Below are 13,651 nucleotides of genomic sequence, written 5' to 3' on the forward strand. Positions count from 1 at the left end.
TAAGTCATACCTCTCACTGAGGACTCAAAACCTCAGTGCACTGCATCCCTGTTCAAGTAAGCTAAGCCAGCAGGCACCCTTCCTCCTACTGCCCTGTGGCTCTCCCTTGTGTTTTTGTCCAAGAGGTGGAGACTGGAGCTGACAGCAGAGCCTGCTGACTCACTGTCAGCCTTGAAGACTGATGGCCTCCTACCTTAGAATGGGTCTGTCTGCACCCTGTGGCTTGATTTAAAACATAGTGAGGATGGCATCTGTCATTGCAGGTGTGATGCAGGTGATCCCTGGCTCAGTGTAAGAGAGCTCATCAGCCCTTTGGGCTTGCAGGACTGCAGCTGAGCTGCTCCCAGGCCTCAGGCATTGCAGCTGAGTGCATGTGGCAGCTGGTGCCTAGGGAGAAAAACAGCTCTGTCCCTCCTTACCTCCTCCAGCCCAGTATTTCTCAAGAGAGAGTAGGAGTGGGAAGATGTTACACAAGGGCTCAGTGAAATCGGCTGCTGGGGAGATCTGACATGACATGTCTAAGAGATGAGTGAAAAGCCCCATGTATTATTTTTTTCACAGGACAATTCTACTGCCTGGGAAAGTCAATGGATTCTTTTTTCTTCTAGTGTAGTAGAATTCAATCAGTCACTATTTCAGGGTTCTCAGCTCTTAGAAATTGCTATCTTTTGCAGTACCACACAAATAGGCCAAGGTAAGTTAGCCTTTAACAAGCAATTGCAGTTTCAGCCTCAAAAGCATAGTCCCAACCTGTGCATCAGAACAGGGCAGACTCAAACAGCCACAAAAACATTGTTCCTAAGAAAGGTGTCCTGGCCATCCCTCAGAACAGCATTCTTCCATGACTTTGATGAGTAAGCTGGCTTTAGTCCAACTAAACAAACAAACATGTTATGCTCATGTTAGCCCAAGTATGGTTATGTTGTTACTACTCCAACACCTTGTACTGCACATGATAATCAAGCATTAGTGACAGACAGCTCTGCTCTGATTTACTCAGGGCAACTGTGCCATTGGAAAGGCTGTCATGGTGCCCCAGCTGTCTTCTGTCATTTTCCAGTCACTCAGGGACATTCCAGTCTGCCATCCAACTTTGGTATTACTGGCTGCCACATTCCTTTATTTGTTCATGATGAAAGAAGTCTGCACATACAAGTTGATAAGTCGTGATTGTTTGCTCTTTCTCTTAAAAACAGGAGGGGGGAGAGAGATTGGTCTCACCTCCCCCTGCTGAGGCACAGATCTCAGCTGCTACTGCCACATTTTTGCACTGACCAGACTTCACATGTTCCCCAGCAATGGTCACAGCTACCAAAGCCTATGGATATATCCTCACACAAATAGTGATCATAAGCAATAATACACTAGTTGCATACAATTATGTAGCTTGCTTTAAAAGTAAGGCCTCCTCTTTATCTCCATAGAAACTGCAACAAAGAGCAGTTTATCTATTTGATAGAGCACGTTCTCAGCCACAACTAACTTTCTTAAAGGTTGCCACTAGCAGTGCATTTTCACCAGTGATGAACAAGAGCCTGCACAGCATGTGCTCATCAAGAGCTGCACCAGTGGAGGTGACTCACTTGTGCCAAAACACACCACTCACTGTGCTCAAATCCACTGTTGGTCACCAGAAATGTTCAGCAAGCACCAATGAATGTCAGTGAGTGCCACTACGGAAGAAATCAGTTCTTCCCCTTTGCTTCATACATACATCTCTGTCAGATGCCATCAGACTCCCCCTCTGCTGCATCTGTCACACAGCAGCATCTAACAGAATACTGGTGGGAAAGCTCAGCTCTGCTGCTCTACCACCACTGTCCGCTCCCTGATGTTGTGCACCAATGATACAACATAGAAGGCATAACTTTTGGAGCAGATGGTACATGGCCCGTTGAGTACCATCGATCCCTATCAATGCCACGTGGCCATACCATCTCCAGTTATGATTTTATTACATCACAGTTAACGCACCGAGCCCTCACTTACCCTGACCTGAAAATCAGCACTTAGGGATTCTTTCAGCTGAGCACAGAGGGTTCTGGAGCCCTGGCAGCACCAGTCATCCTCCCATGCTGGTAGAGATGGAGCCCAGCACGCTGGGATGCCTGGCCTCTCTCTTCTCCCATCAGGTATTGCTTGCAGTTCTTTCTTGAGTCACCAGAGAGGAATCTGTTTAAGGGTAGAATGGTTACATGCACAGACAGATACAGACAGCAATCAGGCACTCAGAGGCAAAACAGGGAGAGCAGTTTGGAAGCACAGGCCAGCTGTGCTGCTTACTGGCTCAGCTACTCCTCCCCTCAACCTGAAATGTTTTCCACAGTACCTTGAAAACAAAGCAAAAAAATAAGATGTTGATCTACTCAGGCCCAGATGTTTTTAAGTGATGACAATGACAGCCTGTGCCTGTATTTCAGCTTAGGCGTTGCAGTTCTTCTTGGTTCTGTACTGCCATACTTCATTTTAGACCAAGTGTTCAGGAGCAGATGTTTACCAGCGCATGGCAGCCCAAACGCTGCAACATGGGACTCGGTGGTACGGAGTACACTGTGAAGCAGTTGCAGTAAATAAGCATCAGCTCCTGGCTGCCTGTGACAGCGTACATTGAGACAGCACAGCACCTTATGGTGTGGTTTTGTCTCCTCCATGGATGATGTGGGAAACAACAGCTTTGTCATGAGCTTACCTCCTTGCTGTGCACAAAGCCTGCAAGCCCTGATGCTCACTTTTTGGGTTCTTTTTCACTCTTACCGTTTTGTACTGCAGAGAAGAACAGTATCTGAGACTTTGAAACCCTCTGCGTTCTGTAGTGCACAGCTTCCTGATGCAGAGAGAAGAGCACCAGGCAGCTGCCCTAGCTTGGGCAAGAAGGTGAGTGGGACAGGATCATCACGAATGGGCTCCAGGTAGTGTGAAGTTCATTAAACACAACTCCTTAAATCATGTTGAAGTTCCACCTAGGAAACAAACAGCTACCTTCCCCTCTGGCATCTGCTGAAGTAGCTTTTTGCTTCATCATGACACCCTATAAGCCCAAATAAGCAATTTATAACTCTGCAAGAGAATAGCACTGAGTTACCCAAAGACTGCAAACAACTGTGCAACCACAAACAAAGGCGTGTGTGAGCTTCCCTTTCTGCTACCCTCCCCATTTATATATTACTACATAAGACCCTGAGGGGATGATGTTGAAGTGACTGTCCAGCATCTGCAGCCAGAAGTCATTCCCAGCCCACACTGCCCTGAAGGTCCGGCCTGCAGTGCAGGGAGATGAGCAGGGTGTGCACTGCCCTTACGCACTGAGCCGTGGGGGTAACAAACTGCACCGACATGCACAGCATAGGTTATGCATCAGTCGAGATAGTACTTTTATTAACTGGATTTTCCATGTCTGTCACACATCATGAATTTTTATACAATGAAAAAGCCAAACACTGCTGGAAGCAATAAGATCAGCTGCTATTTCTGTACCCTCTTAACACACACACACACACACACACACACACACACAGATTCTTTCTTGGTGAGAAATTCTTATATTTCTGTTCATTAATTCTGCTGCTTTATACTGCTACTCTTAAAATCCTGTGTCAAGATTGTCACATCTTAAATACAGATGAAGTTGCTAGAGGTACATTATTTTATATATAATATATACACACATACAGAAAAATACAAGACTAATTGTTTTTGCACAATATTTAATTTATACACTACTGTAATTATATGCAACTTTTAAAGACACGTTAAGGGGTACAAGAAACTGTTTACTCGCTCTAAGTAATAGTTTGGTCCAATATTATCTTACTGTAGTGGTTATTCTCGCCCTTCCTTTTACATGACGACATAATACAACGTACACCACATGCACAGTCATTCACCTATCAACAGATGGATAAAGGACGCCACTCAGACTAACATCTGTACACCCAGAGGTCAACCAACCACACACAACTAGTAAGGCTATAATACAACTATGCAGCATAAATGGTCAACACTGCTGTTCTAAAGTGAGCACCATATATACATTTGTATATAAAAACATGGGAAACAAAATACACCTGGGGTTAGTTAAAAGGTGCCATTCCAAGGCTGTACATAATATCAGGAAAGAGTATTTACAATGCTTGGAAAAAAGCTGCAACAAATAAGTTTATTGCCAATGCCCTTTATAAACTTCTCTCCTACTTCGATGTTACGCTCACTGTCCGTGAACCACACATCTTATTTCTGGCCCTTTAGAAGATCCCTGCTCAAAAAACATCAAGCGAATATGTTCTATGGCTTCACCCACACATCTCTTCTTGCAGTTTTTCATTTACAAATACCACACTGACTACACTGCAACTCTCTCTTAAAACTTACTTAGAAGTAAAACGCTTATCATCACGTCCTTGTTTAGGAAGCAGAATGTGAAATCCCTGGCTAGGCCAGCCAGTAAGGATACCCCACGCAACTCAGGTTCTCTTAGTAAAGTCTTTTACTAATTGAGAAGAGCTGTCATCGACTGTAGAAATTACGACCAAGAGTGATGCAGTTCTTTGGTGCTCTACTCACTCTACAGCAGCCATGAAATGCGTTGTATGACCATTCTGCAACGTGACAAGATAGATGCTCAACAGTGTAAACTCCTCTCAGACATCCAACGTCTGGCCAGGGCGCTGCTACATAATACCACCGGTTTGATTAGCATTGCTCAGAAGACCCAGTGCACAGCATGAAAAAATAAAACATTCTTGCCCTTCCCCAAACTAGGAATCCGCAATATATTTTTATCTAGGTAATAAAATTCCACAAGTTAACTTATCTTGTCAAACGTACCCACTGGTACACAAATACTCTACAACGAGACCTTGCCGTGGCTATGACAAACCCAACAGAAAGGCAAATAGTTGTAAAATAAATACTTTCCTATACGCTATTTTTACTGATATTAACAAAAAGCATGATTGAGGGAAAATAATGGGTGTGTGTATGGGCAAACAGCAGTATCTTAAGTCTTACAAGAGTCTGATTTGATAATGAGAAGAATGTAAATGACAGGAACTATGTCAACTTGAATCCAATTAAAGGTTTTCCATCCCTTATTGCCTTTTGAAATCTCCAGGAGGCAGGGAGAGGACAGGGAGGAAGGCTCACAAGGTAAAACCCTAAAATATTAAGTGTCATGATATACTAATAACGAAAGTAATTCATACAAATACTTTATTTTCAGTTAGCACGTAAAAACTCAGAAGTAGACTTAATAATTTACCTTTGTTATATTAAAAAAGATTGTCTGCTTGTAATATTAACATATTTCTATGGGAAAAAAAAAAGCTGCCTTACAAATCTACTTGCTTCTTTAAAACAAAAAAAACCCAACCCAACAACAAAACACAACTGCCTCTAGCAAAACAAGATCTTTTCACTTTGATTTTTGAGCCACAACTTTATCCATTTCATAACTTAAGACAAATAGGTGTGGGTTTAAAATCATATTTCAAGATCACTAATTTTCAGTGCATCTCTGCTTTGTACAAGCCTTGGAACATCTGAAAGCTCCCTGAAGAGTTTTCAGCATCAAAACATTATTGCTTTGGTTCTGTTTCAGACACATAGAAGTATGCCACATATCACAGATTTTAGATATCACAGAAGGTCAGAACAAGAATTAACATTTCACAAGCAAACAAAAGCTTCTCTCTCTCTAGTTTTAAGTGCAGAACGTGAAACTTCTAAGTGCTCCATTTACATTAGGATCCAGATAGTCATTTTAATTTAATCCAGATCTTCCATAGTAAAATTATAAACGTAAAAACTACACAATAAAATATTCTGTTTTGTTGAAAAAAAAAACATAATGGCTAGCAGCATGCAAAGACCATGCATTGTCATATCATCAAGCAAACACAAAAGTAAAATGTAATAAATAACTGCTCAAAGCCCACTTAAAAATCTTAAGACAACAAAAGGGTTTCAGTGACAAGGTGTTCACAGCTCCGAACAGGAAGAAAGATGCCGTCAAATAGATCAAGCTATTAAAGTCGGGCTGCTGTCAAATGACATGACAACAACTGGTTTGACTGGAGGTACACAGCAGGCCCTCCTTTGGGTTCCGCTGAATATTCACAGATATAGTCTTTTCACAGAGAGGTAGTTGTAGCACGTTATTTTTCAAGTTCCTGTTCTTTATCCGTTCCAATTCGTTTGCCGTGTCTGACATCTGGTCAGAAAAGAACTTCAGGCTGCCCAACGAAGAAGCCTGGTTGGCACTTCCACTGGAACTTATACACATTTTCCACGATGATTTCTCCTGTACTTTTACACTGGAAAACGTCAGATTGTTTTGAGGATCAATAATGTATTTAGTGCTGCCGTGAATCTGTGAACCCAGGCAAAGACTCATTAACTTCAGGCTTTCAACCAGTTCCCCCGCACTTCTAGATGATAACTGCATTGAGTTTCCAGACCCGGCACACCTACGAGTGGAACCTGAAGTGTTGTTGGTGCTGCCGCTGGAGTTGCTGGAGGGACTTCCCCCACCTTTGTTGTTATCACCCGGGCTCGTTTTGTCTACTCCTCCATTTCCGTTACTTGGTTTGCTTTGTCCACCACCATCTCCTTGGCTGCCAGGTGGCCCCTCGCTACTATCCCGCCTGTGCCAGGAGTAAGTAAACCCACTGTCTTTATCGAGGCGTCTCCTGCTTTCCGAGTCATCGTCGCTTGTTTCGGAGCTACTGCAACTAGAGCCACGACCCTGGCTTTTCCTCCTGTGGTAGCGCTTATGTACTGTGCTAGGCGAAGCGATGTTCATTTTTAACCTGCTGAGCTTTGGGGGTAAGTTCTCGTCCATGTCAAACTCATCATCTGACTCCCCTTCCTCAAAGATCTGATTGAGGACTGGTGCACTCTTTCGTGAAGTAAGACGGTTGGTAACTGAAGGCTTACGGCGCAGAACAACTTGGGTAGAAAGAGAAATAGGCTTCTTGTCTTCTTCATCCTCCTCCTCATCTTCCTCTACTCTGAACAAGCACTTCCGGCCGCTCGTAGTGGGTTTTAAGCTCACCGATGGAACTACAGAGAGGGCCGGTCCAGCTAACTCAGGGATCTCTTCTTTCTTTGCTGACTCACCAGCAGCCTTGCTTCTGTGTCCATTGAGAACATTTTCTGCCGTGCGAGCTGGAGACTGGGGAACAGTCGCATGGGAGAGAGGAGAAGCTGTAAGGTCATCCTCCAGATCCTGGGGTACATCGATTTTTGTTGGCCATGACTGCCTACAGAAGTACAAAAGATAAAAGAAAAGTCACATCATGGTGACCATCTCAAAACACATAAGCAAATTTAAGATCTATACGAGAGGAGCTTGAGAACTGCCATAAAGACTGCCTGCTAAGTTATGTATTTGTAAAGAGCAATACTCAGTAACTGAGAAGAGAACGTTCTCCAGATGTGCAGTCCTTTGGAAATGCTGTTACTTGAAAGGAATGTCATGTTTACAAAAGCATCATTTAGAAGTTATGTTGTTTTCTGTCAAAAGGAAGCTTAAAAAAAATTCACTACTCAAAATGAAGTAAGCAATACAAAGCTTTAAATATCTGCATTCCCAATAATCTGAAGTAGGCATAGGAACAGCAGTGCCGCAGAGGGAGAGACGTAAGGTGGTTTGGGTACAAGGTGAATAAAAGTGGTTTGGAATATTCTTAAGCTTCTGTTACTTTTTCCCCCCCGTATTCTTACTACAAAAATCAGGTTAAAATCAACACAAATGAGGCTGAGAAGCTAAGTCAGAAGGAACATCCTCCTATTTAATTAAGTTTCATTCAGACTAAGCTCTGTTCCACAAAATCACCTTTAATTTCAAACATATGGTTCAAGATCATACATTTATTTGACCTTACCTCAGCAACAGGAATACTGCAGTTGCCTAAATTCGGGATTCAGATTGCTTAATAAACTAGAATAATCAAAGTTCAAACTGTATGAGAGTATGCTGAGTGTTAATCTCAAAGCATAATCGAAGAAGTGACAGTTGAAAGTAAATCAGGTTTACCATCAGCAGCTGATGTCTTCTTTCTTCAGTGTCCAAGCTGCTGACTAATGATTTATATTTTACTTTACATTTAGGAGATATATTGTAATTTTCCCATCATATACACAATAAATTAAGAACAAAGACTGACAGTCTCTACCCGTATTTTGAAAGACTGATCCAAAAGAACACCACCTTATCACTGATGGAGCATAAGCTCCACATTTCTTGCACAGAGTAAGAATTTTCTTCTATCTCCTCAAAAATTTATCTTGAAGTTAAAAGAAGTTTCCTCATCATGTGATTTTACATTAGCTAAAATTATCCAGTACAACACAGGAGAAGCAGCAGAAAGAGACTTCTGCTCATGTATGGATGACATTACAAGACACTGCCAACCCTATTCTGGGGCGTGCCACCAGAAAGGGCTGCAAAACTCTCCAGCCCAAGAAAGAACCAAAGTATGGCTGGAAAGCAGAGAGGAAGCAGAGAAGATTCAGATCAGGTGTGGCCCCCAGCTATTCTCATTGTGTTCTTGTGTTTAGGGTTAATAGATGAATCTGTATGAGAACTGCATTTACTCCAGGCTCCCACTGTAACTGCTGGATAGAAAAGAATCCTCAAGTGTGAGATGCCCACCTGCTCAGGTGCTACAGCTCACAACTATCCTCCCAAAGGTATCAACTTTGGAGAAGACTACTTTCTTAAAGCCAACATTAAAATCCGCCAAGCCTAAATGCGGATTTTGCCTTGAGGTGCAGCCTTCAGCTTCAGTTAACAAGCTGGTGATAGGAAAATCCCCCAGGACACCTATATCAACAGCACCTAGCTGCCACTGCCCAGCAGCCCCCAGGTCTGTGTGAACCTATGTAGTCCACCCCTTATGAGAAACGACACAGCCCCCTGTCCTGGAGTGCTGCAGTTTCCAGACAATAGATCACCTCACTACCATAGATCTGTATCACAGAATCATAGGATCACAAGGTTGGAAAGGACCTACAAGGCCATCTAGTCCAACCGTCCTCCCATTACCACTGCTACCACAAGCTACTAAACCATATCTTGTAGCTCCTCATCCAGATGCCTCTTGAACACTGCCAGGGATGGCAACTCCACCACCTCCCTGGGCAGGCCATTCCAGTGCCTGACCACTCTCCGAGAGAAAAAGTTTCTCCTTATGTCTAATCTAAATCTCCTCTGATACAACTTGTGGCTGTTTCCTCAGGTCCTGTTTGTTGCCTGGGAGAAGAGGCCAAACCCCTCCTCATCACAGCCTCCCTTCAGGAAGTTGTAGAGTGCAATGAGGTCTCCTCTGAGCCTCCTCTTCTCCAAACTGAACAATCCCAGCTCCCTCAGCCACTCCCCATAAGACTTGTGCTCCAGACCCCTCACTAGTTTCATTGCCCTTCTCTGGACATGCTCCAGAGCCTCAATGTCTTTCTTGTAGTGAGGGGCCCAAAACTCAACACAATACTCGAGGTACAGCCTCACCAGTGCTGAGTACAGGGGGATGATTACCTCCCTGCTCCTGCTGGCCACTCTGTTTCTAATGCAGGCCAGGATGGCATTGGCCTTCTTGGCCACACTGTCAGCTCATGTTCAGCTGAGTATCAACCAACACCCCCAGGTCCCTTTCCTCTTCACAGTCATCCAGCCACTCAGCCCCAAGCCTATAGCACTGCATGGGGTTATTGTGGCCCAGCACTTGGCCTTGTTGATCCTCATCCCATTCACCTCAGCCCAGCAATCCAGCTTATCTAGATCCCTCTGAAGGGCCTCCCTACCCTCAGGCAGATCCACGCTACCTCCCAGCTTGGTGTCATCTGCAACCTTACTGAAGGTACACTCAATCCCCTCATTTAAGTCATCAGTAAAGATATTAAACAAGATGGACCCCAGTACCAACCCCTGGGGGACACCACCTGAAATGGGTCGCCAGCTGAACTTAACTCCATTAACCACTACCTGTTGGGCACAGCCCTTTAGCCAGTTCCTTATCCAAAGAAGGGTATACCTGTCCAGGCTGTGGGCAGCCAGTTTCCCTAGGAGAATACTGTGAGAGACCATGTCAAAGGCTTTGCTTGAATCTAGGTAGACTACATCAACAGCCTTTCTCTCATCTACCAGTCTGGTCACCCAGTCATAGAAGGAGATGAGGTTGGTCAAGCATGACCTGCCTTTCATGAACCCGTGCTGGCTGGGCCTGATCCCCTGGATGCCATGCATGTGCCATGTGATCTCACCCAAGATGATTTGCTCCATAACTTTCCTTAGTACCAAGGTCAGGCTGACTGGCCTGTTGTTCCTTGGATCCTCCTTATGGCCCTTCTTGTAGATGGGAGTCACATCAGCAAGCCTCCAATACTGTGTGTATCTCACACCGTAGCCCACGTTTACCTCCCTGCCTTCCTCCACATTGTGCCCAGGAGGTCCAAGGCACACGAGCCAGAAGGTAAACTCCAAATTGTGAGTTATTCATGTTTGTTCAACTTTTACATTTTCTAAACTCTCAAAATGAAATTAATGCATCACCGTTGTCCTTTCCATAGGATGACTCGAGGTACTTTTCATTTAGAACCATCAGGGAGAAAAGGAGTAACTTGAATGTTACCTGAGATTTCTAATGGCAAGAGTTCATCAGTTTATGTGGATCTGCTTGTCATGCAAAGAAAACTCAAGCTATTAACACAGACTTTTAACTACTCTGTTCAATGTTATAAAATCATACCAAGATTCAGATTCAATAAATCTGTGTACCAGTTTCTCATTTAACTGAAGCAGCTGTTTTAGAGAAAAACTGATGCTGATACAAAGAAAAGGCAATTTAAAAGCAAACTTTGTAGGTTTAGAACTCATTTGAACTCTGAAGTTTTCCTCTAATTTGTTTTATAACTAATACTTACTATTAGACACATTTGATGTTCTAATTGGATTTCTTGTAAAAGAGATTGATGGATGTAAGAGGATAGAGAGAAGTGCTGAGCAAAAGGCATATAGTACTGACCTTGAAAAGAGGTAAGCCCTGTAACACCAAGCCTTAGACCATTGAAGTTTCTGTAGATTAAAGCCTGTATTTGCTTGCAATAATAATTCTTCTAAAGCACTTGTCACCATGCCACATAAGACAATGTTTCTTATGTGAACGGACATAGAGAGACGACCCTTATGTGCAGCAAATAGATTTCAGTCCAATCTAGCACACAATCTCATCTCCAGACTCCAAAGATGTTGATAACAACCACTGTAAGATTCTGAAACAACTCATTATTCAGGTAGATGGAAGGATATTCAGAAGTGATTCATCTAAGTCCTCAAAAATCTCGGCCTAAATTCAAAGTAATAATCAAGGCAGATGATACATCTAGAACCTGTTTTCTATATGACTTTCATTGCATGAAAGTTGCACAAAAAGCCCTCTGGCATGAATGACTTCGTCTTCTTCACTACATTAACAAACCTGAAGGTAAGCAGCAACTGAAACATGTAGTGTTCTTCTCTCACTAAGAGATTAGCTACCAACAACTGCTATTATTGCTAACAGTGGTTACCAATAACATTTTACCTAAGGCTTAAAGACAGCTTCCTGAAAAGACTGGATTGTCAGAGAACAGAAATTAATGGAAAAGCCTCAGTACCACCTCCATCTTCACTGGAAAGATTGTCAAGATAGGCCAATAATGATTTTCCTTAACAGCAGCAGATTTCTTGCTGTATTCTAACACTCACTCAGAAAACTAAAAAGAAAGCATTTAAGAAACACAACTGTTCAAAACTTGTATGCCCCAATATCAGTGTGCAACTGGAAACTATTCACGACTTAAGCACACACTTCTATAACTGAAAATGTGATGCTCTGATAGTGGGTTGCACAGCAAGTGGTTGAATGCATCAATTCTAATTGCATGGCAGAATTCTCCTCTCCTCCCTTTGCTTTACTGCCTGTCAACAAGCTGAAGCTTTGAGAACTCCAAGGTGCTTTAATACTTTTTGTCAAACTAAGAATTCTATGGCAGTATTTTTAAATGGATGAAGTAAAGTTTTCAACCATTTTCCTTACGTAACAGCTGTATCAAACTATATTAAAAAGAACAGAACAACCTGAAGGAGTTTGCTATAATCCTGATTTAGAGAGTGTTCTGCCCATCAAAACCAAAAGCTAACAACTATACCTTAACATCAAATTCAGAGTGATTTCTCATCTCTAAGTAAGTAATTCTCCATCACATTTAAGGATAACACAACTGATTTTTTCGAGGGCTATCACACAAACTTTCTATGAGGACCTAAAGGCCAATGAACATGTCTGCTCCCAGCAGGTATGAAAACATACTGCCTCAGGTACAGACTTCAAATTCTTCACTCATCTTCTAAAAATAGCAGAAATTGAGAATATTGGTAACTGATTCATGAACAGCTTCTCAAGTGTCCACAGCACATCATTTGAACTCACTTAAAACTGGCAGTAAATAAGCACGTTACAGTTTCTTAAAAACTAGTACTTGAACAATTGAGTAAGACACTAAATTTAAAGAAGAAAAAAGAAATTTAGCTTCTCCAGTTCTTACCTGAACTGCGCTTTGATGTTGCTAGGGCTTGCAGATCTGGTCTGAATTTCTTTCTCCTGTTTCTCTCGCAGAATCCTTTCAGCCAATAAGAAGTACGTAGCAGTGATGTGATTATATTTGTTAGTTTCCAGTGCCCTAGGGAAAGAACAGAACATGAAATAAAATATGTATCAGCGGCTTCTAAAAATTGGACATGCAGTTTGCACGTCTTGCTGTATTTCTTACAGTAGGAACAGAACCTGGAAAACACAACTGAGTCTTTTTGATACCTGGACAGCTGTGTCTTGGTCTTCCTAAAAATGAAGAGCCAACAGGTCTAGTCAATTCACTGTAGGTGCATGAGGATATTTTTAGAGTATCATTCAAAAAGAAATTAATTCTTCCTTTGTTGACCACACTTGGGACAATAAAACTTTCTTTCGTTAATGAAAGTAGGCTTTCCCATTAGCATATACACAAAGTTCTAACACTCATTTATGTAGCGACCGGATGAAAAACTTCCATTATCTTACAGCTGTTACAGTACTTCACAATAAAACTGTACTCATAATCCCAACATAAAGGACACCAGCAGCTAAAAACTTCAGTAGCAACCCTGCTGTTTTATTATATCTTTTATTCCCTCCCCCTCCCCTCGATGTTAAGGTTTTAAGAGTTTTTTCCAGGTCAAACATGAACAAATAGAAAAAAAACAGCTACATCCTCTTTCAATGTATTGAATATTGTAAAGATTTGGGGTTTTTAATCTGTTAGAAGAAACTGCAGCTTTCTAGTACACTTATCCAGTGGCAATGACAATTTTGCATTTTACAGATGTAAGAAATAGTACTTTGAATTACAAAGATACATGTATATGGAAGCGTACTAAAGGAAAAATGTTAGAATTTATCTTTACATATGCATGAGGACAGGCATAACTAGTACAGATACATCACACAAGTCAAAGCATGGATTTCAAAGCAAATTTGCTCAAGATTGCAAACTGTTGCAGGAAACGAACACTGTTCCAAAACACTTCCTTGAAGTTTTGCCTAAGGCTGGATCTATGTCAGTACTTTTCATCCTAGAATCC

At 42.2% G+C, this 13,651-nt stretch overlaps 1 protein-coding gene across 4 annotated transcripts in view; it reads right to left on the reverse strand.

Annotated features, from left to right (window-relative positions):
- Window positions 1–3,343: 3,343 nt before the first annotated feature.
- SNRK (SNF related kinase) overlaps window positions 3,344–13,651 on the reverse strand; it is a 39,324-nt gene continuing 29,016 nt past the window's right edge. For 3 of the 4 annotated variants that reach the window (XM_015281500.4, XM_040682461.2, XM_046923298.1), the window contains 2 exons: window positions 12,580–12,714; window positions 3,344–7,259 (listed from right to left, as the gene is read on the reverse strand). In XM_015281500.4, the coding sequence (XP_015136986.1) occupies window positions 6,041–7,259; window positions 12,580–12,714 (1,354 nt within the window). In that variant the 3' untranslated portion in view covers window positions 3,344–6,040. The remainder of the gene's footprint in view (window positions 7,260–12,579; window positions 12,715–13,651) is intronic. The other variant, NM_001199702.2, reaches the window with a different exon arrangement.

The sequence above is a fragment of the Gallus gallus genome, chromosome 2 (assembly GCF_016699485.2).
Source record: "Gallus gallus isolate bGalGal1 chromosome 2, bGalGal1.mat.broiler.GRCg7b, whole genome shotgun sequence".
NCBI lineage: Eukaryota > Metazoa > Chordata > Aves > Galliformes > Phasianidae > Gallus > Gallus gallus.